The sequence below is a fragment of the Rhea pennata genome, chromosome 12 (genome assembly GCF_028389875.1).
Source record: "Rhea pennata isolate bPtePen1 chromosome 12, bPtePen1.pri, whole genome shotgun sequence".
NCBI lineage: Eukaryota > Metazoa > Chordata > Aves > Rheiformes > Rheidae > Rhea > Rhea pennata.
The window spans coordinates 18,520,813-18,546,415 of NC_084674.1; the positions used below are offsets into that span (position 1 = coordinate 18,520,813).

General features: G+C 37.3%; 2 protein-coding genes across 3 annotated transcripts in view; one reads left to right on the top strand and one right to left on the bottom strand.

The window, feature by feature from the left end:
* Positions 1-180: 180 nt before the first annotated feature.
* ACAD9 (acyl-CoA dehydrogenase family member 9) lies at positions 181-25,465 on the top strand. Of its 2 annotated transcripts, XM_062586043.1 has the most exons (18): positions 181-277; positions 1,627-1,720; positions 3,684-3,785; positions 6,833-6,939; positions 8,377-8,477; positions 9,882-9,960; positions 10,967-11,141; positions 11,731-11,804; positions 15,071-15,146; positions 15,839-15,909; positions 16,277-16,396; positions 17,345-17,473; positions 19,691-19,770; positions 20,860-20,986; positions 22,562-22,639; positions 23,442-23,570; positions 24,696-24,768; positions 25,183-25,465. In XM_062586043.1, the coding sequence occupies exons 3-18, from the start codon at positions 3,764-3,766 to the stop codon at positions 25,281-25,283; spliced, it is 1,542 nt and encodes a 513-aa protein (XP_062442027.1). In that variant the 5' UTR covers positions 181-277; positions 1,627-1,720; positions 3,684-3,763; the 3' UTR covers positions 25,284-25,465. The 2 variants fall into 2 exon arrangements, with proteins under 2 accessions (XP_062442027.1, XP_062442028.1); XM_062586044.1 differs by lacking the exons at positions 181-277; positions 1,627-1,720; positions 24,696-24,768 and having other exon boundaries at positions 3,688-3,785.
* CFAP92 (cilia and flagella associated protein 92 (putative)) overlaps positions 23,421-25,603 on the bottom strand; it is a 37,642-nt gene continuing 35,459 nt past the window's right edge. The window contains exon 17 of the mRNA XM_062585915.1: positions 23,421-24,508. The gene's annotated coding sequence lies outside the window, so the exon portion shown is untranslated. The remainder of the gene's footprint in view (positions 24,509-25,603) is intronic.

Below are 25,603 nucleotides of genomic sequence, written 5' to 3' on the forward strand. Positions count from 1 at the left end.
CCCCCGAGGCGCCGGCGGCCCCATGGCGCCCGCCGCCGCCCGCCGCGGGCTCCCCCTGGCGGCCGCGCCTGGGGGCGGGGCCGCGCCGCTGACACGGCGCGGGCGCAGCGCCGTCACGTGGCCCGGCGGCGCCGCGCGGCAGCCGGCGGCCATGAGCGGGCTGCGGCTGCTGCGGGCCGCGCGCTCCGCGCTCCCCGCCGCCCTGCGCCGCCAGCTGCGCACGGCCGCGCCGCGGCCCGCCTTCGCCAAGGAGCTCTTCCTGGGGAGGCTGCGGAAGGTGAGGCCGCCGCGCGCCCCGCCGCGCGCCCCGCGGGCCGCCTCGCGGGCGGGGGCGGGGGGAGGGGGGAAGCGACCGTTACGGCCGGCGGTTGGGCGCGGCGCCGCCTGAGGTGCGCGCCGGGCGGCAGCCTGCGGCCGGGCGGGCCGCCGGGGCCGCGGCCGCGCTGCTTCCCGGGGCGGAGCTGACCCCGGCAGCAGCGGGTGCGGGCGCAGCACGTCCCCGGCGGAACCGGCAGCGGCCGTTCGCGTTCCTTGGGCGCCGGGTGTCGAGCGGCTCCGGGTCGTAACGTAGTCTGCCTGTACCGCAAGGAACGAGACGTTGCGCCACTGCGTGCGCGGTGGTACGCGGTAAGGGCCCTTCCGCGTCCCGAGAGAAACCATGGGACACCGACATGACAGACTACTCGTTACTCCAGAAAAAAGAATGGAATACGCATTTAACTGAGTTAGGGAGATAAATAAATAAGAAAAAGGCATGACTAAAGTTCACTAAAATGAGATGAATCATAAGTTGTACCAAAACAGACCTTGTCAGGGAAAGAGTTGTGAAGATTAATGGTCAAACTCCATCACAAAAAGTCTCAGTTCATGTATGCCTTTTCTTCTCTGCAAATTTCATCTGTCCATTCTGTGGACTACTGCATTTTTCCAGATCCAGATTTTTTAGAACTGATGCGGTTTTGGGGAGCATGATGAATGGTTTTGTTTGGGTAGATGTACAGTCCTCCGTTTAGAAGGGGAAGGACAATAAAAATTAGAAGCACACTTATCTTGTAGTCTTTGTCTTCTTGTATTAGTTGCATGAGATTTTTTATTTATTTATTCAAGGCCATACTTGGCCATCAGGTTATACTTGCAGGTCATGACCAAAATGGTTATGTGAAGGAGAACCCAGCATACCAGGTTGGTAGTGAGGAGGGATATGGAACAGTACCCACTGATCTGTGTTCTCCAACATTAAATGGGTAGAATGTGCTGTATGCTTCCAAGAGCTTAGAAAACATTACAATATTAAATTAGATGCAAATGAAAATTAACTAACTTTTTTTAATCCCTAAAAATGGGATTACATTGACAAAATTCATGATTGATCAAGGATTTTTGCATCCCAGTAGCTCTCTTTCTTCCTGTAGCTATGTTTCTCTCAGGTACTGTCTTTTGATTGTTTCAGTATGTAGTACAGTTGAATCCTATAGATTTCATCAGATAAGGCTCTTTCCATTCCTAATTCCACAGTTCTCAACTTTCACAAATTTTGAGAGTTTAGTATTTGGAAGGCACATGTTCTTAAACTTTTGTTTCAACTAGACAATTCATGCTTTAAAAAATATATATATGCTATTTTAGGAAGAAGTTTTTCCTTATCCGGAAATTACCAATGAAGAACTAGAGGAAATCAACCAGTTTGTGGGACCTATAGAAAAATTCTTCAATGAAGAAGGTACAGTTGTTAGTTTCTTATCCATGGAATTGATCTAGTGATTACAATATGGTTTAATTATAGTAATTGCATAAGATTAATTTAAATATTTAAGTTATTTCATGTATTTGTTACCACTTATACAGTGCTGCTATACAGCAGCAAAAAAAACAGAAGAAGAAGAATTACAAAATCCAACAGGAAGTAAAAGAATTCTAGGATAGAAGTGGAACTTGAAATTGTTTATAGTTCAGTTACATGTAGCTTTTTCCACCTAATATACTGTGATTTTTTTGTGTCTATGAAAATTAACTTTCCTACTGTACTAAATTTTTTTTGCAGCAAAATTAAATAGAGATTTGTAAAAGGTGACTGCTTGAGAAGCTATAAAGAATCAAAGATGGTTATATCTTTTCAGCATTAGAGTAGTGGTTCTATCTGGAAAAACTTATATTAACTGCATGCATTTCAGTTAGGGTTATGGGGTATTTCTTCTATTACTGATGCAATATAAAAGCTAATTCAAGAACAGTTGCAGAAAATTGTTTTTAAAAACTGCAATTGCTGAGACAGTTGAACAGTATCATCTCAGATTTCCAGCAGACAAAGATAGTAGGTCTGGATTGCCAAACACTCCAGGAGTTTGAAGAGGCCTGTGATTGTCACGGATTAGAATTTAATGAGATCCAGATAATTTTAAGTATGAAAGTATGACATTGCTCACAGACTACTGTCAGTGAATTAAGAACTTATACAGGTCATATTTTTAATTCTTTGCTCTGTTGGGGAACGTAATTAATTGAGTAGAAAAGCTGATGTTTAAGGAAGGAGTATATACGTCAGATCAGAGTTTTAACTGATGATGATGGAAACTGCTCATCTTTGTCTGAATTCTCAGCTATTTTTGTTCAGGTATTCAGGGTAACTTATGGATGTAGTAAAAATAGGTTAGGGGAACAGCCCTAAACAGTTAGAAACTTGATATGTTTGGCACTAGGGAGGGAAATTCATCTCAGCAGAAGTCATTCTGAAGCTTGACATTTTCCAGACAGCAGATAAGCCTGTATGGGCGCGATGGAGAAGTGAAGAAAAACCTTTCTCTCTCAAAGCAGCCAATGGTATACCACAGATGTATTTCTACTAAATGTAAATAAATAATAATAAAAAAGTCTAATTAAAATGTGTTTTCTTTCTGAATAACTTCTCTTTAAAAAGCATCAGGGCTTTTAGTTGCCTTTCACCGTGAAGTTTTGTATAGAAGTTGCAGAATCATTTGGCTGGTGAATATGAAAGTTTCTTTAGGCAAGTGCCCTTGCTTCTACAGAGTTATTTATTTTCAAATATTTCAAGAGTTAATGGAATAAAAAACAGTGGGAAAAAATTTCCCACTTCCAAGTTCTTTTCTCTTGTATGACATAACTTTACAGCCGTAACCAATGTTCTTGGGACTTTCCAGTTGGCTCTGTGTTTTGACTTTGATCAAGTAAAAGGGTGTGTTTCTTAGGTGGTGCATTGGTTCCATGTCACAGTGTCTTCAGCCACCAACCAGCCTAGTGTATTATTAATCTTACAGTAGCTAGTTTAGGGATTGAGACTTCTCTAGCAGCAAGGGGATGGAGGCAACAGGACAGTGTAAGAACAGACTAAACTTCGGAGTGATTTTTGTGAACTTAAGGATGGGAAGTAATGTCTGTGTCTGGTGCAACAAGCACTGTGTCTGTACTAAAGATGCTTCAGAAGACTACAGGAAAAAACTTATGGAAGGAAGCTGTGTCCAACAGCCCCCTTTTCTATTGTTCTTTATTTAGTCTTTCTTCAGTTTTGGGCTCTCAAACTGATAGCTAGGTTAGAGGTGTACTGCTGCTGTCTTGTAGCATTTAGTGACCTTGACTCTGATTTGAGAATGCTGCAGTCTCTGACATTTTATCTTTTCCTCTGTACTAAGAAACAAGCTTTTAAGTTATAAAACCATCTATATTTTTAGTGGACTCTAAGAAAATTGATCGAGATGCAAAAATCCCACCTGAAACTTTAAAAGGACTGAAGAACCTGGGTCTCTTTGGCATGCAGATTCCAGAGGAATATGGTAAGTAAAAGATCACAAAAGAATAACTCTATAGTCTTCTGGTCCTTCTTTAATAAGTAGTGCAATTTGGGGTCTTACAAAATGTCTATACTAATCTATATTTAATCATTTAAGTTGGATGACTGAGTTAGGAGCCCAGGCTTCCTCTTGAGTTTGTAACAAAGAGATTTAAGCAGCAAGAATGTCCATTAGCTGTGTGGAGAGCTACATGTACTCCTAGCTTAGGTGCTAGTTATATAACTAAATCTGCTTAGATAACTAAATTTAGATGGCGTAAATCCTCCTCGGCATAGCGTTTTCCTTTTTGTTCGTTTTCTTGGATGCAGTAGAGGGACTGTGGGACTTGCAGCAATAGCTGGTGATTCCTAAAATTGTAATTCATTAAAAAGTATAGCCAGGTGAACTGCAGTGTCTCATGGAACTAATTTATTAAAACTGTCACCTGTCATTGTCAGCCAGGAATGTGTTGGACCATCTAGAAGTATAAAATTTAATTTATATTTATTAAAAGGATAGCTTTTGTATAAAAACTTTCCTATGCAATACTGAACTTATGTCTAATGTCTTAACTTAAGCTTATGTCTTGTAGGATATAATAATGCTAACTGAGATCTGAGACATTAGTTCCTTTGAGGATTAACTCCTAATTTACAGAGGAACTTTGAAGAAAATGTTAATCATGTTCATATTGATAAAGAGAATTTGGGATTGAAACTAAAATATAACATAAAATACATAAAGTAAGAAATGAGATCTTCAAATCTTTTCTGTTGTTAAGCCTATTTTAAAAAGAGGAGTTCACTGGAAGATAGTTTTTGATCATTTGCAGAAACTAGTTTCAGTTGGGGGATACCTCATTTTTGAGAAATGTAATGTGGAATGTAATATATTTGTTTCAGTGACTGTAATAGTATGATTTGAAGCTGGAGACACTTCAATATTTACTTTGTGTTAAAGCAACATACTATTTTTCGTAGCATTTCTGTTGCTCTTATTTATTGTATTAAGCAACGTAAGTGGCGTTGCTGTGCTGCACAGATTCCAGTCCTTACATTTCTATACAAATTCATTAAAGTATATTTGACAACTTACGTGTACTGTAACATGATGTAATCTCTGTTGATTAATTACATTTGAAGTGCATTTGAAATGGGTGTTTGTCATGGGTATTCAGAGCTAGGCAAGGGTGATAGGAGAGTAAGATAGAAAAGAGATTTGCAAGCTCACATCAAGGTTTTTTTATTCAGGATAATGTCCTGGGAGGAGAAAGATGTGATTCTGGAAAATAAATGAAGTTAACATAGGCTAGCTGATCTGCTAACTTAACTTTGATTAGCAGTTTCATAGTCCTGTGGTCTTGTAATCATTTGTGCTGGACAAAAGTCAAAAGATGGAAAGCAGTCACCTTATAAGCAAACTACTTTCCACTGCACTATAGTTAATACATTTCTAATGAAGCTAGTTCACATTTTCTTGTACTTTAAATCTGCTATACTTTTGTTGGTGGTATTTGTTTTGTTTTAAAGCTCTTCAGTCACACATTCAGTGCTGCTTTCTTTCCATGGTATTTTTCTTAACAGTTTGTAATAGTGGCATGATTGCTAGAGGCGTTAAAATGCAAAAACCCTAATGGGAAAATAGGAACTCATGTAAACCATGTACCATTCTCTAACAGTGACCCCACTTAAATTACTTTGCCTGTCAGCAGCAGTCTCCAAGCTGGGTTCTTGTCCCAACCCCTCTTAGAAAGGAGAACAGAAGTAGGAAAGTGTATATAGATTGAAGGAGTGTACATTTTAACTAACATAATAAGCATGCTGTGAGGGAAAGGCGGATATAAGAGGCAGTGATTTAAACTGATGGTATAGGGGAGGCTGTAGCTGAGCTTGTTGTTGCACTTGCTCAATACACAGAAAAAAGTAGCACTGTTGAGAAATCTGCTGAAATAAGCTGTTCATTATCCTCACTTACACAACTACCCAAAGTAGAAAATTATTAACCTAGATAAAAGTTTATCTGGATTAAATAAAATTGTTTATTCAGCAGTAATATATAAGATTTTATTAAATTATGCAGACATTGGAGGGTCCTAGAGCTGAAAATACAAAGTCTTTCCATATTAGATCTATACACATGTACCTCTGATTTATCCTATTTCTGTTCTTTTCAAGCTCCTTACAAATAAAGTCTCTGTATTTGCAGATCATAAAATATCCTCAAAAGGTGTTTTTTGGTGTCAGGTTCCTTTCTTGATATATTCATGCTTTCGGATTAAAGATGTTTCTGAAATACTGTATTTTATCCTCCCTTAATACCAGTTCAGAAGCTTGAATGGGAAACTGTCCAAGGCAACAGAACTGGCATAAGATATTTTCTGCCCTGTTTCCATGAAGCTGGGTTTTGTCTGGCTGCTGCCATTTGGCTTTGAGGAGCCAGCGCTGTCCTGAGACATGTCAGGCCCTGCTCTCTGCTGCTTTGTCTGCAGCTGGTCAGCTACAAAGCTGTGTGTGTGTATACATATATACATATATGTATGTATGGATGGATGGATTAATTGTCTGGTTTTGTAAGATAGAATGGAAACATCATAAAAATCCAGCTTTCTTTCCATTAGCATAAAAATTTAGAAAAAAATTAATTTTTATACCAAACATTTTACCATTTTCTCATATAGACTATTTAAACAAGTCTGATTTCTACCATTTGATGGATTATGGTGTATTTGCTATGTGTGCATATCCACACATGAACAAACACATCTGCTTTATGAATAGAACTGAAATTTCCACTTCAGAACAGGTCATGCTTACAGAAAAGAGTCACTATTTTCAAAATGCATTATTCTGGAACAACTGCTGCAACATAGTATTTATTTGTGGACAGAATGTATCCAGTATTGGAAAGCCTATACTGAAGCATTCCCCAGTTAATAGCCTTGTATTACTGGTATACTCGAAAGGTTTTTTTGAGGGAGAAGGGGCAGGAAGGGGTTAAATTCTAAGGCTGCTACTTAGAATTATATGAATAAAAAGCAGTATTTTTTCCAGGTGGTCTTGGTCTGTCAAATACCATGTACGCACGTCTGGGAGAGATCACTTCTTTAGATGGATCTATAGCAGTTACGCTGGCAGCTCATCAAGCTATTGGGCTGAAGGTAATGTTCTTCTTTCATATCAAGTAGTTCTATGCTTACATAAAAAAAAAAAAAAATGTGAGGTGAAGTTTGCTTAAATACAGTGTGCAGGTGTGGTAACTAATAACAAATAAGAATTACCTGTGAAGCATAAATCAGGTGGAGTGACTTCAGGTGGGTTGTTAGAGTGTGCCTAACACTTTCTGCTAGTGGTCCTGCAGCATAAAGATTGAATATGAATATTCAAGGCAATGGTTTATCCAGTTCTTTAAATGATCTGAAGTTTTGTAAATTTAACAAGCTTGATAAAAGTAGCTGGAAGAAATACTGAAAACAATAAAACATAAGGAGAACTAAAATGAAGGTGGCACTGCCATACAGAGAGTTTAAAAGGGTACAACTTTTTCTAGGTGAAAGAGGATGGATATTGAGGGAGCTTAGACAAAGCTTATCCAAGATCAACATGTTATAGCTAGCATGTGATTTTTTTTAGCTAGTTTTTTAAAGTATAATATAGCCTTAAGCATCTTTCTTCATAGTGCGTTTTGTGTCATGGATGATAGTAGTATTCTGAAACTTGGAATTGCTAAGTTCTTCCTAATAACAGAAAATCTTTATAGAATTGAGCAGTTGAGGCCAATTAAGAAGATGTATTCCTTACCTTAGCTTATAGTTTCCCCATTTATAGAACAGTGATAGTGAGCTGAATTGATCTGTAGAGCACTCTTGAATGAAAAGTGCTGTATGAGATGTAATTACTATTGTTTTCCTGCTGTGGCCAGTTTGGTGCAGTTGGTTAATCCTTCCTTATTTTGTTGAGAATCTGTATCTTCACTATTTAACAAATGATTATTTAGCTTGATCATGTATTTTTTGTTTTTTGCTTGTCCTTCACAAGAAACCTGTTGCTTACAAAAAAAAAAAAAAAAAAAAAAGCAGCTGTGTACAATCAGAGGTAATGAAAGTGCACTTCTCACAAGAAGTTGTTGAAAGCTTATGTAATGAAATAAGTTGCCAGCCGAGTAAATAATATCTTCTATACTCTGTTTGGGAACTTTGGTTTATTTAAATAAAGTCACTAGCAATAGTAATGAAGGTATAACAAATTATAAAGGAGGGCCTATCTCATTGCCCATGCCTTTCAGAGCAACAAGTGAGTTTTCAGTTAGAGTGTTCATGTAGTGAAACCCACCCTAGAAGGCTGTCTTAATAATTAGCCATTTCCTATGGGTGTTTGAACAAGTGTGTGATAACTTGAACATATTTTAATGTCTGATAAGTATTATCTTACCAGACATTAAATTAAATCAGATGCTGTTTATTAAGCTCTCTTAATATTACCTGGTTATGTCAGATAATCTGCAAATTGAACTTCCTGAACTTGGTATAGCTTGGCAGCTTAATTTCTTCTTGCACATTTTGATTGCTGAAAAGTTTCCTACTGATCTCTTTGTTTAGGGAATCCTCATTGCTGGCACTGATGAACAGAAAGCGAAGTACCTGCCTAAATTGGCATCTGGGGAGTACATTGCAGCTTTCTGTCTCACAGAATCAGGAAGGTACTGGTTTTATAATCATAAAAGTTTCAGGAATGCCAACTCTAAAATGATTTTTTTTAACATAATTACAGTGGTTGTTTGGTTACTGTATCAAATCTTTACTATTTTGTGCCTGCAACATCAGTATATAGGTCAATATTTGTAAAAAAGGTACACTTAAAGTCATGTAATCTGAAGTCATGTAATTTACTAGGTGATTGTTAAAGAAACTGATTGAAGAGCTTTCAGTGTTGGATGTTGAATCTTACTTATCTGTAAATTCATGTAGTTTGAAACTTTTTTGAACTTTTGTCTTCTAGAATGACTTGCAGTGAGCGTTTGATTTATGTGCTTTCTTTTTTTTTTTTTTTGTGATGAATTAGAAACCTTCCAGGCATTATTGTTGGCTTTTATTTGTCATCATAAGTCAGGTTTTTGACTTACACTCTAAAGTCTCTTCCATTTGCAGGTAAAATTTACATTAGCACAGACATTTTAACAGTGATCCATGCAAGTGATTCTGAAGTAACATAAGTTACAAGTGCTAACCACGCTCTGAAGTTCTTTTAATATCTTTATTTAGTCCTGTATTATTTAAAAATTTGTCTTAGTATCTTTAAATTCAGTCTTCTCAGATACCTTAGTTCTAGCGCACAGAAGCAATTGTTTTTGGAGTTCACTTTTAGAAGTCTAACTCTATTAAAATACTAGCTGAGATCTAGTTGTTCAAACAAATTACCGAATCTCTTCAGCTGAAACCCCCAGATTGGTATTTTAGGGTATTTTATGGTATTTTAATTTTTTGAGTTCTAAACAATGAAAATTCTTTCAAAGGGGAGATAATGTGCTGCTTGTTAAATTACATAACAAGGCGGTGATTGAAGAGCGTCTTTGAGCTTCTAATCACAGAACATAAACTTTTGATTGCCTTGTTGCAGTTGATCTGCTGATTTAACTACTGTAATATGTGTCCAAATGATCATTCATAAAGACTGGCACCTGTTCATTTATTTTTAATTTGGGTTGAACCTTTTTTTCCTTAGGATGTACAATCAGAGTATGAATTTTTGAAGAACAACTTAGATCTTTTAAACTGGCTGTGTTTTAGGATAACATGCTCATCATGTGTTTATATAAGCTCACATTGCAACTCAACGAAGTTGCTTACATTGCATTCCAGGAAGTTCTAGTCAGGTCTTCAGTGTAATGTGCAGCAATGGCCTTTCAGGTAACTTGACTAGATTTCTTTAGAACTGTTGGATCTAACAAGTTTCCCTCTTACTTAGGAACTGTAAGTTGTGTACCACTATTGAGTACAACCATAAGCATTCTTTTTAAAGGATGAGAAGAAGCAATAAACTGTACTTCTGTTTTTTAAAGCATGTTTGTTTATTTAAACATTAATAACTTTTTTTTGGCTTTTAGTGGAAGTGATGCTGCATCCATCCAGACAAGAGCAACCCTCAGTGAAGATGGGAAATACTTCTTATTAAATGGCTCCAAGGTATTTGCTCACAAAATGGAAATAGGACAATTTTTTTCTGTTACAAGTTCTATAGAAACTATTTTTGTGTTTTGCAGCATTGTAATTAACTGCTTCTGCTAAGTAAGAAGCTAGCTTGGGCACTAGCCTGGGAGCTGGCGATTTCAAGCTAGTCAAGAATGACCAGGTCAAAAAGATAATTCATGTTATTTTAAGGCTAACGAGAATAGAAAGCACTCAGCTTGGGGAATAACCCTCACTAAACTCTTGATGAGAAAGGTATGAAAATGCCCCTCTTAAGTTCCTTCTCCATGTCCCCATCTCCTGCTGTTTGACTTTTCAGGGAGTATTATTTAGACCCCCTCTGTGACTACAAAGACAAAAAGAAACCTGACACCATTTCCCACTCTTTTCATTCTTCCTCGTGCAAGACTTTGTAGATACTTTTGGATGAAAACTTGGCAGTGAATTGGAAATAGGGCTGCTTAGAACATTATTGCTAGAAGAAACAATGGAGAAATACACTCTTCAAGATGTGCACAGATTACTGGATTCAACAGCATTTGTTGCATTACAGACTTACTCTGTAGTTGTTGATACATATGTTTATGATGTGAAGAAACCCAAACTATGGGAGAGGAGGGCAAATGTGGCCTGATTCACAGTATTTTTCATCAGAGGTGAAATTAAACAAGGTGGGACCTCAGTCTTTATTATCTATGTACCACTCATATTTATTAAGTAAAAAGATAAACAAGTTTTTGTGAGAATTCACTTTATATTCTGATTTAATTTAATTCAAATGTATGATACAACCAATAGTTACTCAGAACTTAGTTTCATGTCAGCTTTTCGTGGAAGTGCATCACAAGAGGCAATACTAGTAGCAGAACAGTGGCTAGAAAGTAAGGGAAGAAGGAACAGTTTTTCACCACTCCATTCTTTGTTGATGTCTCTTATGAAACACTTAAGAGCAGTGCTCACAAAATCAGAATAAATACACTTATTTCTTTCCTATCTCAAACAGGTCTGGATATCAAATGGTGGCCTCGCTGATATTTTCACAGTATTTGCTAGGACAGAAGTTGTTGATAAAGATGGAAAGCCAAAAGACAAAATTACTGCTTTCATTGTAGAGCGCGATTTTGGTGGAGTCACCCATGGGAAACCTGAGGATAAATTAGGCATTCGAGGATCCAATAGTAAGAATCTTCAACAGAAGTTGTTTTAATATTTTAATGTTTAAATTTTGTTTAGCTATGAAGGATTTGCAAGCAAATTAATATCTATTCCATAGAACTGTATAAGTTTCATGTTTCTTTTCCCAATTTTTCTTCTGCAGGGTCTGAAATAAAAAATCGTATTGTATAATCCCTTTCCACACATTTTAAGTTTCCCTAATCTTGCAGTGAAAGAAGTTACACAAAAGACTCAGTGACCAAGTGGCATTACTCTAGGAGTGAGTTTTCATAGGTGGTTCTTAAGTTTCCTGATGATTGTAGTGTTTTACCATCTAGCATTCAGATTTGACTGCTGTATCAGTTCTGTAAAACAGAGAGTCAAGACTATAATTCTTCTCTGTTTACACAATATACATAAGTTATATTTTGAATTTTTTACATCACTAATTGGGGTCACCTACAGTTAGAATGCTAACTTTGGCAAAGCACATGCAGTTCCCTCCTACATAGTACATTCAGAAAACTGCTTATTGTTACAACCAGTTACATCCTGAATGTCATTTAAATATGTCTGTGTAATAGTTCAACTGTTGTTTACTCTGTGTTTCAGCATGTGAAGTGCATTTTGAAAACACAAAAGTGCCCATAGAGAATGTTATTGGAGAAGTAGGAGGGGGATTTAAGGTAAGCAGTAAAGAGTAGCCACTGATAATTTTAAAAGCCTGAAAGAGATTTTTTTTTCCTGCACTGAAATTTCTTTATTTAGTAAAATCAACATTGCCAAACTGAACAATATTAAGAGGGCAGACTTCTCAGTTTACCTTACATGCTTTGTGTTAATTAGTTTCACTGGCGTAGTGTGAATCTCAGATTTGTGTATGTTTCTTCTCAATACTTCAGTTATAGAGCAAGTTTTGCTATTAGATCATTTTAAGTTTGTTAATAATAAGTTTGTTTTTCAAGCTAATGGAAACACACACAGTCCTCTTCAGAAAAAGGAGCGACTTTCTCAGCTGAACTTCGGGAGTGAACCAGGGAGATGCCATCTTCTGTTCTCTATAGCCAGAATTGTAGACTAAGCAGAAAGGAAAGGAAAGAAATGAAAATGATAGGAAATGGTCAGGGAAAGTCCAGACCCTTTCCAGGATGCCAAAAGACAGGGGTGGCAGGTGGTTTTCCAGGAGTGGATGATAGCACAGCAGATACTGAGAATACACTGATGAAAGGCTGCTCCTAGCATTGGTTTCTTGGTGTTGCATCAGAGAAATGTGGAACCCTGTAAAGACAACACTGTCCATTTTGTTGTCGTAACCTTTTTCTCAAAGTCTGACATGCATATTTACAAAATTCTTAATAGCTTTCCTCAATTTTCTGTTTCCTTCTGTAGCAGGCAATGCCAGATCTATATAAATGAAACCGTTTCCTTTAATATCATAAACATACCAAAACAGATTTTTTACAGTTTCTTCTTCCGGTAATTGTCACAAATTAAAAGGTGAGATAAGTGAATTTTCACTGTATTTCTTAGTTGTCTCGGGCACTGAACTGAGTCCCCTGTGTTTCTCGTTAAGAAACTTCAGCATTTATTTTCCTACACAGTGGTTCTATATTTCATCTTTATACATTTCATTCTTGTTTTCTTTCCTTGTGTGGTGCTGGAAGACTCAGCAGCAGAGTTTTGAGAACAGTGAATTGTTGTTTGAGAGAGAGAAAGAGAGAGAGATAATGTCTGTGTATATTCCAAAAATATATTTTGAATGCACTTGATTGATCTTACCTCACTGAACTTGCTCTAGGTAGAAAGCGCCTTTTTTTCCTCCAGAATGGAGGAAATGTACTCATTTGGAAAGAATGAGTCATTTTTAACAGCTTTTCTTGGGCGGATGCTACAGCCTCTGACTTAGATGTGTAGAACAGGTAACAGATTAAAATGAGCACTGTTGGATGTGGAATTCTGAAAAATCGTAAAATGACATCCACATTTCTGCTTGTAACTAGAATTTCTGCTTTTCTTACCTGTCACGACAGTGACACCAGCATGTACATGAGTGACTTTCTCCTCTAGGTATAGAGCTAATATGTTTTCTGTATCAGTGGGCTCAATGTCTGGTTGTTTCCTTTCCAACCCAGCTCTCTGAAGTGCAGTACCTCACCTTTTCATACCCATTTTATCTTCCACTTGTATTTATTAAACAGACAGAACTGAATAATGTACTTTAAGCTGAAGAGAAATGTAATCATCTAGAATAAATGTAATTTTTTAGCTGCTAGGACAGTTTCCCCCTTTGTATAATGCCAGGTAATACATGCTTTGCTCCTATTTTTAATCCGCTCCTTTCTGGTTGTTACTCTCAGTCTTTGCTGATAGTAAGCTCCTTCCTTCCCTTGTAACTCCATCCCAGCTTCCTCCACAATGGCTGATCTCACAGCAGCTGTCTGTACTTTCTTCTAGAGCAGAACAGCCTTGTTCCTTTCTACAGGGTTCTCATAGCCTCTGGCAGCCAGAGAGGAGAAATGAGAGGTGAGATGGCAAAAAAATGAGGCCGTTCTGTACTAGAGTTTCACGTCTACGTATGATAAGGGGCAAGAAGAACCTTGAAACTTGCATTTCCCAGAATCCAGCAAGCCTTGAGGTGTGGTGCAGAGCTGCTGTTGCACAACAGCATTCCTTCGGCCGAGGGGAACAGGCGCCTTTGGCTAGTTGTGCTGCCAGAGGCAGGAGGTCATGGCCAGCATGAGCGCGCAGGAAGGCAGCAAGCTGCGAGGCTGCTCCCAGCCGTGCTCTGAGGGAGCCGGGCTCTCTAATGCAGCCTGCCAGGCGCGAGGCAGTGAAGTTCTGCAGTGCACACACACCCCAGTGTAAAAGTACTTTTAATTTGATCCGTTTATCTCAAAACGTGTTGTTTCTGGTTAAGCTGTAGCTACCTTGCCCTTTTTTTTTATTTTTGGTGCGCTTAGATGAAGGGATATAGTGAATTTGGGGGAGAGCAGGTACTCAGGAGTAGGTATTAATTACTGTGTTTACTGATAGCGGAATTGTTACAGTATCCCCCCAAAACAGGTTTGGAATATAACTTGCCCTGAAGCAACTGATTATCATCATCATCTGGTCCCTGTCCAGGTATCCTAGCATTTGGGTACCTGCACTGAGCTCATTTCTGCGTTTGCACCAAGTACATTTATCATAGTTTGATACGAGATATCAATAACGGTGCACAGGCGCTTAATTTTAAGGTATACGCAGAGTCACCCAGGAGGGAGAAGAGGAGTTTTGTCCTAATTCAGACAAGTTCAACAGGGCGGTGAAGTCTGGGAGGTGACGTTAACTGCCCAAATGGCGGTCATCTCAAAGGAGGCGACGCAGTCTTTAATCTGCAGAGTGCGGTAGGCTCGAAGTAAATAAATTTAGGGGGAGTGGCAGAAGGTCTGAATGGAATAATGACACGACCTCAGGCAGAAAGTAAGTGGAAATAGTAATATGCTTTATAAGGGATAACTCTTACAGTTGCATCTCCGGATGTGTAGGATATAGAGGAAGAGAAGCAGGAAAGCCTCTATCACAGGTCAGCTCCAGAGGAGGTTTTTATGTTTGACTGCTGTGCAAGCACATTAAAGAGTGTGTTGTTTTTCTTATTCCTGTCTTTGATGAACCTCAGCAGTGTTGTCTAATTTGAATCGAGGGTTACTTCCAGGTAACTGGATCATCAGTATCTATACCACTATTTCAAGTAATAAACTGAATCTAGTAGATCACCTTAAATGCCTGTTTCTTAATCATTATTGTTGGGATGCTAAATGCTGTATTGATTAGTTTGAAGACTAGTGTCATAGGATAGGAGGTGTTTTTCGATGACAAAGGAAGTCTGGGAAAACACTAACCCATAAGGACGTTCACCTCAGGAGAAGTTTTGTGGCAACAACACTGCCTAAAAAGTTAACTTTCTTCACAGATTGCCATGAATATCCTAAACAGTGGAAGATTTAGCATGGGCAGTGCATCTGCTGGAATGATTAAAAAATTGATAGGTGGGTAAAATTCAATGTTCTAAATTGCTGGATGCCATGCAAAAAAACCTGATGCGCATGAAGTATGTATCACAGTTTGTTCAAAGTAGTAACACTAGTCTTGGGCAACTTCACTGTTGTCAGTCATAAAACGTTTTGACTTCTTTAAATACTGAAAATACTAAAAAATGTTAAAGCCTGTAAGATACTAAAGCTTTTTCATTTCATATAGCAGAAAGCTATTGCTGTTGAAAATGATTTTGATGTAAAACATTCTTACCAAGTATCTGTGTATCTCACTGCTTTCAGAAGGCATGATTTATTCTCTCGTAAAGCTTCCAGCTTGAAGTACCTCTAACTCAAAAGTTTAGATATGGTAACTAATAAAATTGGCTTCTGACAGTAGTTACCCAAAATAGTAACAAAAATCTCTCAGAATTAATTAATTGGCTCTAAAACATGGTTTTCTCTGAGTATCGGTTCACACCTCACATTCATCATCTTGCTTAGAAGTCTTTGCCACGCTGTTCCCAGATTTTCTCAACACAGTTATTTTGAGGGTGTTCTTCACAAGCTGCTGGTTCTGAAGCAGTGAGGCTACACGTGTGTGAAATTGTCAATCAGTAGAAAGATATTTTTATTTTCATACAGCAGGAATGATGTGACACAGTATACTGCTTTGAGATGAAATGATGTCTTTATTTCTTTTTAAGAAATGACAGCAGAGTATGCTTGTACCAGGAAACAATTCAATAAGAAACTGAGTGAATTTGGATTAATACAGGTAGGTAAAAGAAACCAGAAAACCGCAAACATTACTTCATTTTGAGTAGGTGCTAGCAGATGGATTATGCTGGGAGTCTTCTGGGTGTTAGTGGTTAAAATAAATTGTTAGAAGTCGTGAATTTGTGTAACTTTAGTGCAGGCTTCTATACACCAATTTTTTAGGTATCTAGAGTGATAAATGGATCAAATTGTTTTTTAGATTTTCATGACTGATTTGCAGTAAGTACTTTTAAATAGTACTTGATAAGATGTTAAAACTGCAGTTGTGCTTTTGAGTATCAAAATGATGGCAGACTGGACTAGTATTTTGTGTCTGAATTAATGTATGATCTCTTTCATCTGTTACTTTCATTACTATTTAACAGGAAAAGTTTAGTTTTATGGCTGTGAAAGCATATGTAATGGAGAGTATGGCTTACCTCACTGCAGGAATGATGGACAGGCCGGGGTTTCCAGATTGCTCAGTGGAGGCAGCCATGGTCAAGGTAACTGATTCTTTTGAAAGACTAGTTTAGGGCATTAAGTGAATACAAACGTCTCTCTTTTTTTAAGTCTACCTTATAGGTTCCCAAGAGGCTCAAGTATTAATTTAGACTTGTAACACTGAGCTAAATTGGGGGAGGGGGGGAACTCCAGCATTCTCATTTGCTTGATTTCCCACTTGATATTAGGTTATCTCAGATTCTGGCTTTTCTCATCATATGAAGTAAAAACTGTGGATACGACAGGTTTGGAATTTTTTGGTCCACCTGAATTCTGCTTTTATGTAGCTTTAGATAATTAGCCAGGTCTGTGGCTGGAGATACAGCAAAGGAGCGTCTGTCTTAGTTTTCTTTTAGAATCAGTTGCAAAATATAGGAGGCAGAGAATAGACAAGCGAGAGTCAGGCCCACCCTCTCGACTGGAATATCACGATTTAAAGCGTTTCTGTAACGTAGGCCAAGGGGTGCGGTTGAGTGGCAAGGCACCCTTCAGAAATCACAGATTTTCAGTGTCCGTCCCCTCCCCCCCCCCTCCCCCCCCGCTGATCTGCAGCTTTCTGTGTGGTCAGTCCAAAAGAATTCATGTTCCCACGAATTTAGGGAGATGTAAGTGCTCAAAACAACCACCTACACGTTTCAGTTTGTGGCTTTGTACAACTTAGGAGCATTTCCTTATAGAGGCGTTTTCATGGCTTGCTGTGAAAGGAGATACTGGTTTTTAAACAACTAGTTTGACCAAGGTATATACTGAGCCATAAGCATACAACTTCAGGCAAGCTTTAAACCAGGCCAGGGGTAAAAGCACTACAGAATATTACAGCAGTGTTAGGTAGATACAGTTCTTCTTAATGCAGTCTTACATGTATTTTAACTTGGCATATAATAACAAAGCAATGTTTTCTGTATTTTTAACGTGGGTACCACAGTAATTAAAATACTACTCTATGGCAGGTGTTCAGTTCTGAAGGTGCGTGGACTTGTGTAAGTGAAGCCCTGCAAATTCTAGGAGGCCTCGGCTATATGCGAGATTACCCCTATGAACGCTACCTCAGAGATACCAGGATACTTCTGATTTTTGAGGCAAGTATGAATATGCTTTTCTACTACAAACTGAAACCCACTCTCATTCTGTAAACTTTGCCGGAAACAAATCCAGTGCAGTATTCCTTTGAATGGGCCTTTATTCATTTGCAGTTGAAAATTGTTAGATTCTAAATGTGAGTTAGACTAGGAATTGATGTCTGCTTTACCTCTGAGAAGAGCAAACTATATGACCTAGTAAATATACAGTTCTCTCTTTAACATTTAGATACTTTTGAACAAACTATGCAGCCATTTTAAACACACTATCAGGAGAAAAACAATCCTCATTCATGGCTTAGGTTTGTTGTTGTTTTGAACAGACTAAAGGAATCTTATTATTAAAAAGCATAAAACTATTCTTTAGCATAAAAGCCTAAAACTATTTTACCTGATAAAAGGAGCTCATCAGTTTGTTAAATAGTTCTAATTGCATGTGCTGAATCATGACAGAAGTATTGTTAAGAGCCTGAAGAGAATGCTTTTTATTCACTTTGTAGAAAGCAGACTTTGAAATCTTTTTCCTGCTTTATTCTCATGTGTCCATACTAATGTATGAGATGGGAAATGGCAAGATGTACAGGCAAAATTTTAATTTTTAGATGGCTTTCTCTAATAGGGCTTCTTAAAAGTGAAGCAAGGAAACTCACATAAGATTAATTTAGAAGTCACCTAACTTACTGATCTGATATATACCATTATATATACCATTCATTAGCTGTTCTTGCAAATGTATGTGATTTCATCTCAGACAAACTAGGAAAAGTTAATTCTAGTATTGATTAAAACAAAACTAACCAAGTGATCATGTGGGGACTGGTATGTTTATGAATTTGATAGACACTGGATAGTGAAATCAAAACCAGATACAAGGAGCCTTTTCTAGACTTGAAGTACAGAAGACCTTTTACAGTGGGCAAATTGTAGGAAATGTCTTTAATAATTAAAAAAACAAAATAACAAAAAACAACAGTTCCATCAGAATTCCTGCAATTCAGTTTGTTTTTCTGTCTAATCCCAAGTAGTTATGTAAAGGTTCTCCTCTGCTAAAACAAGCAGACTGAGCACTTCCCTTATTGTTGATCTCAGTCTATTCAGAGGGACTTGCAGACATGTCAGATAAACTGCACTGTTTGCTCCAGCTGAAGACAGAATACAAGGGACTAGAAAAGGCAGCTGTCCAGGATCTGCTTCTGTTTTCTAGCCACAAAAATAAATAGAATGTGCTGTGTTTGTGCCCTCCGAAACTTCTTGCTTTCTCTTACCGACAGAGAATACTTCTTCTTGAAACTGTAGCCTCTTTGACTTCGCCTGTCACTACAGCATTACACTTTTGGCTGATCTAATACCTCAGGACGCTTTCCGTCTGTAACCTGCTTTCTGTGTTTTGATCTTTATTTTTCAGCCATGCGTACTAAAACAATCAATTGTATAACGGATTCTCAGACATCTAATTGTACAGTATCGCTTCAATTTCCTAGTCTGCTTTTCACCTTCCAAATAGGCAGTTTTACATTTATTTAAAATGTTCTTTTAATAAAACAATCCAACCTTAATTTTTACTGAAAATATACTGAATCTTTTTCTTTCTTCACACTACATATTTATGTCTAATAATGAGAGACTCAACCTTTGCACAGTTAAATGAAGTTAGAATTTTACAATTCAGTTACACTGTAGCAGAAGGCAGCAAATGTTTATGGCTGGATGAAGAGTAATCTTTGAATACTAGAAAAATAGAATGGGAAGAGAGGCCACAGACTTGCTTGGAAAGCATTCATTAAATTATGGCATAGTAGTTAAGCAAAGAACTCTTCAAAACTATATATACACTTCAAATAAATACAGTGTTTGTGGCCTGCTTCCAATATCCACAAGCCTCTCCAGCCATGTGTGTTCTACCTCCCAAGCTTTTGTTACCACTTCAGGTGCACTAACCCGGGAGTGTAGCTTCTACCTATGCTTGTTTTCGGTACAGGTAATGGTCATCCTTTGTCTTACACAGATCTCTCCAAAAGAACTTTATCTTACAAGTCCAAAAGCATTTTACAATATTTCAAGGCAAAGCACAGAACGTAAGGTATTTAGCCATTAAAAGCTATTTTGGAAAAAAAGACAGAAAATACTAGCATAGTGTACACAGGTTTTTGGAATACTAAAAATACTTTGTACCTGATACTGACTCCACTTTATATCTTTATATTGTGTTTTTTACAGGGAACAAACGAAATTTTGCGATTGTATATTGCTTTGACGGGTATGCAGTACGCAGGCAAAATCTTAACTGAAAAAATTAAGTATGTATATTCTTACTTACTACTAATACCCTTAACAAATTAAACACAATCTGATAATTGTTTAACTAACAACAGATAAGAGGATAATTGTGTAGGAAAAAAAGCTGCAGTATTTCTAAATCTGTTACCCTTTCCAAAAGGCTTTTCAAGGTACAGATACTTTTTTTTTTCTTTTTTTACTTGATAGTGTTTCAAATATTTAGAAATTTTATTCAATTGTATTTTATACCAGTTGGTATAAAAGTCTTCCTTACAAGACCTGTAAATAAACTTTGTAAGTCCAAAGTTTATTGGTAAAACAGCTGTATCATACGTATCAGGTAGCTACACTGGTCTCTTCATAATTTAGCTGGGGACTTTTGAGAAAAAAATTGGCTATTCAGTAGCGCAGCAAGTTGCATGTTTTTAAGGCTATATAGTTGGTCTCCTTGCTTCATATTGTGACTGAATCAAAAAGACTGCAAGATTAACAGACTGCAGATATTGATCACAGCATTTTGGCAAGGCATTTAGAATTTCACTTGTTTTTTGGAACTTCCAATGAAGTTTTTGGTTGAAGTATTGTATTAAGTTTTGGCTGTACTGGTCTGCAATTCAACAAAACCCAGCATGGCGAGGGGGGAATCTACTCTTAAAAGAATCTGAAGGCCACTGGTTCTCCTCCTGCCCCAGTATGGAGCAGAATCATTAAGAAATGAGAATCAGAAATGCTCATATAGATGTTGCTGCCTTCAAATGTTAACGTACAGCCAGGCCCCTCTCCTAGATCATTCTGAAAATTCTGCCTGGCATTCCTGTATTCCTGAAAGACTCGTGAGGGAACTTTTGTGCTGAATTGGCCATACTGTGAATACAAGCAAACAGTGCTCTGCACTCTGAAGGAAATTAAAGTTAAGCAAGGCATCCTGGGATGAGCCTTATTACAGCCAATTAAACGTTTCAGGTCACTAGGAGAGTTCATATTAGCGTCTCTGACCGTAGTTTGTAAGAGGTTCCCTCCCTTTCTTAATTTTCTGTTACTGATGCTTGTGTGCAAGAAGATAGGGAAATGAATGTCCTTTAACAGCTGTTGACTACCCAAAATTTTAGGGAAATCAGGAAAGGAAATGTAGGAGTGGCACTAGAAGAGTTTTTAAGCAAATTCCGGGACATGATGGGCAGAAAAGTGGATTATGGGCTAGTTGGTGAACGTGGAGTAGTGCATCCCAGTCTTGAGGTAAGTGAGGAGAAATACAGTGCTTTTTCATGAGATTCCAACACTGTCTGTGATATCTGATTCCCTGTACTGTTCATCACAACATTATATACTGTTTATGCAAAACGTGTATGTTTAAGAATTGAGATTTACAAAGTTAAGCAGCTCTCTATAGTATTTCAGGAGTAAGTAAGTACGTACTTAGTTATGGATATTACGTGGATGTATATCACGGTAAAATAAAGACTAAATATAGGTATTTATACCAAACCCAGGTTTATATCCACTTTAGTAATTTATAATTTATATAAATTAAGCTTCATAGTACTGAAGTCTTTCTTTTAATGGTCAGCTGCTTCATAAGCTCTGTTACAAAACCACAGCTTCAACTGTGTTTCTCAGCAGAAATTCAGTCTTTGATTTTTGCTGTCTGTCATTCCTGCGCTCTGTGTGCCCTTCTACAAATGGCTCTCAGTCAAGCATAAGGCTCTCCCCAAATCCTAGCTTGAAAATAGCAGGAACATGAAGTAAGAAAATTTCTCCTAACTCTTATTTGCTAGCAGTAGCTCATGTGTTCTACTTGCTGCAGAAACTTGTTTTTCTTGTTTAATAGTAGTGTGGTTCTAGGTAAGAATTTCTGTGAACTACAAAAATACTTGCTACTTAATAAATAGTTTATATGACCAATGACAAATGATCTGATAACAGAAAGGCTAAGGTGTGTTCTTCCTATGAAAATTTGTTAGTAATCTGAAAAGCTGTATAATGATTTCTACTGTTCTTTTGGTATACCTGTTTTCTAGATCAGATATTCCAAGCATTTCCTCTAAACAGCTTCAAACACACACACACGTGCATTCAGGCTACAGGAACCATCATAATGAATTATTAAAATTCTTAATTATTAAAAACTAAATATGACACTACTTATTGCCAGAATTAGAGAATATTAATGAATTTACCCAGTAGTGCCAGATAATCGTGATTCTCAGGATTTTTATAACCTGCAGCACTTAAAATGAGCATTGTTTGTTGTATGTAAATAAAAGTTACGTAAGAACTTTCAGGAGTGTTTACTTTTATAAAGATTTTACTGAAAAGTAATCTAAAGTAAAATTTAGAAAAATCTAATGCATAATATATAAAGGGAGGAAAGTGCCTTAGGTGGCTCTAAGCAACAGACTAGATCAATATTAATACACCAATGTTTTCCAAGAGAAAAATCTAGTATTAGTTGAGCTTCAGGACATCAGAGATGCATCTAAACAGTGATATTCCCTAAGAAAAGAATGAAATTTTTATAATCCTATTTCTTTTACACAAATAGGCAACCTTTTTCTCCTTTCTAGATGAGAAGGGGGGGGGGAAGATGTAGTGAAAGATCACCTTAAAAGGGAATGCTAGTCATTTACAAGAAGTTGATTATAAATGGCTTTTAGCAGAAAACTGAGCTGCCATTTCTGAGAGGGCACACAAGTACTTCCCTGTACATGCTCGGTATTCAGCTGAATGTCCTGTTTTAAGGTGGATTTTTTTCCTTAGGAAAATTGTTTAAATGTACTGAATATTTTGAGTATGTATTTTCTGCTTTTATAGGCAAGTGGCCAGAAACTTGAGGAAAACATTCATTATTTTGGAACATCAGTGAAAGGCCTGCTAAGCAGGTTTGGCAAGGTAAGGAATTTTTTTTTTTTTTTTAATCTTTGATATTGAATAGTTTTTACCAACCAAACTGGTCTCACTAGCATCTAGAGTGGGCTATATGGGGATGGCAAAATCTACGAATTCCTTTGCACAATTCATTTCAATTGATCATGAGAAAATAGATGGAAATTATATACTCACTTGATGTGATGGAACCTGTGTTTAGAAAAACAAAACAAAAACAAACCACCCAATCAAGAACAGCAGAAATCCTCCCTGTTCCAGTGAAAATTTTAAGTATTTCACTGTAAGTAAGTAGTCATTGGAACTCATTTCCTTGTTTCCAAATGGTATGTCACTAATTTTTGAATTATATTTATTCATTCATTTTAGAGCAAATGAATCTATGCCATGCAAAGTGGAACAGCTGCAGTAGGAGGGACTAGTATCCTGGATTTTCATGATTTAGGGTAGTTATTTGATGTGTTCTGAGAATGCTTATCAGACTAGGCCCTGCACTATTCTAACCTACCTAGTAGATTTTTATAAAGATTTACTGAGTAATTTTGGTACTTCAGCTTGAGTAGTTTTAGCACGTACCAAAGTGGTTTGATGGCACAGCAACTTTACTGTTGGCTACTGCCAGAGAAAGGGTTAAAAGGTGGAGCCTGGTTAATCCAAAACTTGCTGATACAGATAGTGAGCATAAAAGTTCTATGTAACAACTTAACTGGCTATGCTAAGTAAACAGGAGTCTAAACGCAGAGTATGAAAAAAGTTTGATAAAAGTTTAAATTGATAAAATACAAGTTAATCATTTTTACTCTTATAGACAATAGTGGATGAGCAGCTGATTCTGAAGAGAGTGGCAGATATCGTTATTAATTTATATGCAATGACAGCAGCTATTTCCAGAGCTAGCCGGTCTATCAGTATTGGTCTAAGAAATCACGACCATGAAGTAAGTGCACTTTAATATCATCTATACCCATTTAAAGCCTACACCCCATAGATCATGAAGCTTAACAATAAGTATTTATTACTGTTTTTTTCTTGCTAAGTAAGAGTTTAGTATCAAAAGTTTGGCACGCACTTACCACCCTCTCATTCTTCCGTGAGACATTACAGCCTACATACATTTCATAAGTCTTTACCCAGCTGCTTGCTTTCAACTTGACTAGCCTACAGTCCCCTCAATGCTGAAGTGTGCTTGTTGCATTCTGTGCTGCATGATCATGATGCTCTCCTGAAACAGTGCTGTAATTTGTCAGGCGTCGCATGCTAATGTCTCAGACTTTGCAAAGCCTCAGTGAGACATACCTTTTGTTATACTTAAAACTACAGTCTGTGTTGTGAAGAATTTAATCCGTCTCCCATAAAACAGTCTGCAGCAAACATTTCTAAATTGATCGGTGCAAGAGTACAGTAACTACAGCAATTCCTTCACAGGTTCTCTGAACCTTTGAATTTGCATGGTGTCATAGTATTTAAAAGATTTTAAAACGAACACCCCTACTTACTTACTTTATGAAGTTGTATTTGTTCTCTTAAACTTGCTAACACCATCCAATTCTTTCCAAATGATCTTTCCAAATTATCATTAATAAATATGGCACTGACAGAGAAACAAGGGCATCTGATGTGGTAACTGCCTTGTAGCTCAAAATTTTGTGGTAAGAATTAGGTTAGTTATGTAGGATAAATACATTTGCTACAATTAAGTGTGTGACATCCAAACTGATTAGTTTTACTGTTTTATCACTGTTTTACTACTCAGTCTTCAGTGGTCTTGACACTTCAGATTTTGTATGTATGTTTAAGCTCTTCTAGATTTATTACCGAGAATGGCTTCTCATCAGTTTTCAGTGAGGGAGTCATCCCAACTCTGAGAACTTGTAGCTGTGAGGAAAAAGTTACAGGTGTTAAAACTTGCAGCATATATTAATAGATCACAAAGTTCCACACCAAAAGGAAAAAATGAAAAAAAAACTTTCAGAAGCTTAAACTACTATATTTTTACTACATTATTTTGTATACAGAAATCAAGGAACTATTCTTTAGTTGAATTTTATTACTCTTTTCTCAGGTGCTTCTTACAAATATCTTCTGCACAGAAGCGTATTTCAAGAATAATTATGCCATAGCTCAATTAGAAAAATGTAAGTTCTATGAACTACTCTACTCTTACAGCTTTCACAGGCTCGAAACAAAATGAAGTATTTTATGTTGTGACCAACAGAATAGTTTTGCTCTGACTTTTAACTGGGATGAGGAACAGAACTGGTGCCTGTTGTGTATGAACTGTCTCTTCTCTTTCACATAGATAAACCACTGTGCTTCTTTTTAAAAAGAAGCACAAGAGCCCTGAAGCTATGAGGAGGAATATAAAATTTGACAGTAACAAATCCTTCTCTAAAGATAATACTATGTAAGAATAAGGCACTGTTTGTTTAAATTATTTCCTGCCACGGAAGCGTGGATGCGTGTATCTGGACTCCAAAATCCTTTTTGAAAGAAACTTAGGAAAGCTGTTTACTGTGCTTTAGTTAACTTTCCTTTTGTTTCCTTTACAGATGCAGATGAAAACCTGGATGACAGTATTAAAAAAGCTGCAAAGCAAGTGCTGGAAAAGAGAACCTATATATGTTCTCACCCACTGGACAGGACATTCTAATTACTTCACTGACAGCAAATGAACTGCAGAAAATTACTTATTGTTCATTTACAATCATCAGGTTAAGCATCTTGACATCTTAAAAATAACAATTTAATGAGTTATTAACTGTAACTATGTAAAATAAAATTGCCAACCCAACTTTATACAAAGACGACTAATAAAATTTATTTAAATCTCCACTTATTTTACTAGATGTGTGTGATTTTTCCCTTGGAGCTAAATAAAAATGCTTACATTGTGAGAGGTTTTCTTCCATGGGTAAGGATGAGTTGTTTGTAAGTAAGTATCATCTTTAAGCTTAATCAACTATTTTCTTA

What these genes read in the sequence shown, in the direction of transcription:
- ACAD9 (XM_062586043.1), top strand. Translation starts at nt 3,764, where the DNA reads ATGCAGATTCCAGAGGAATATG. An exon ending in TGCTAAGCAGGTTTGGCAAG is followed by an intron (nt 22,640 to 23,441) that starts GTAAGGAATTTT and finishes TTACTCTTATAG; the next exon opens with ACAATAGTGGATGAGCAGCT. An exon ending in TAAGAAATCACGACCATGAA is followed by an intron (nt 23,571 to 24,695) that starts GTAAGTGCACTT and finishes CTCTTTTCTCAG; the next exon opens with GTGCTTCTTACAAATATCTT.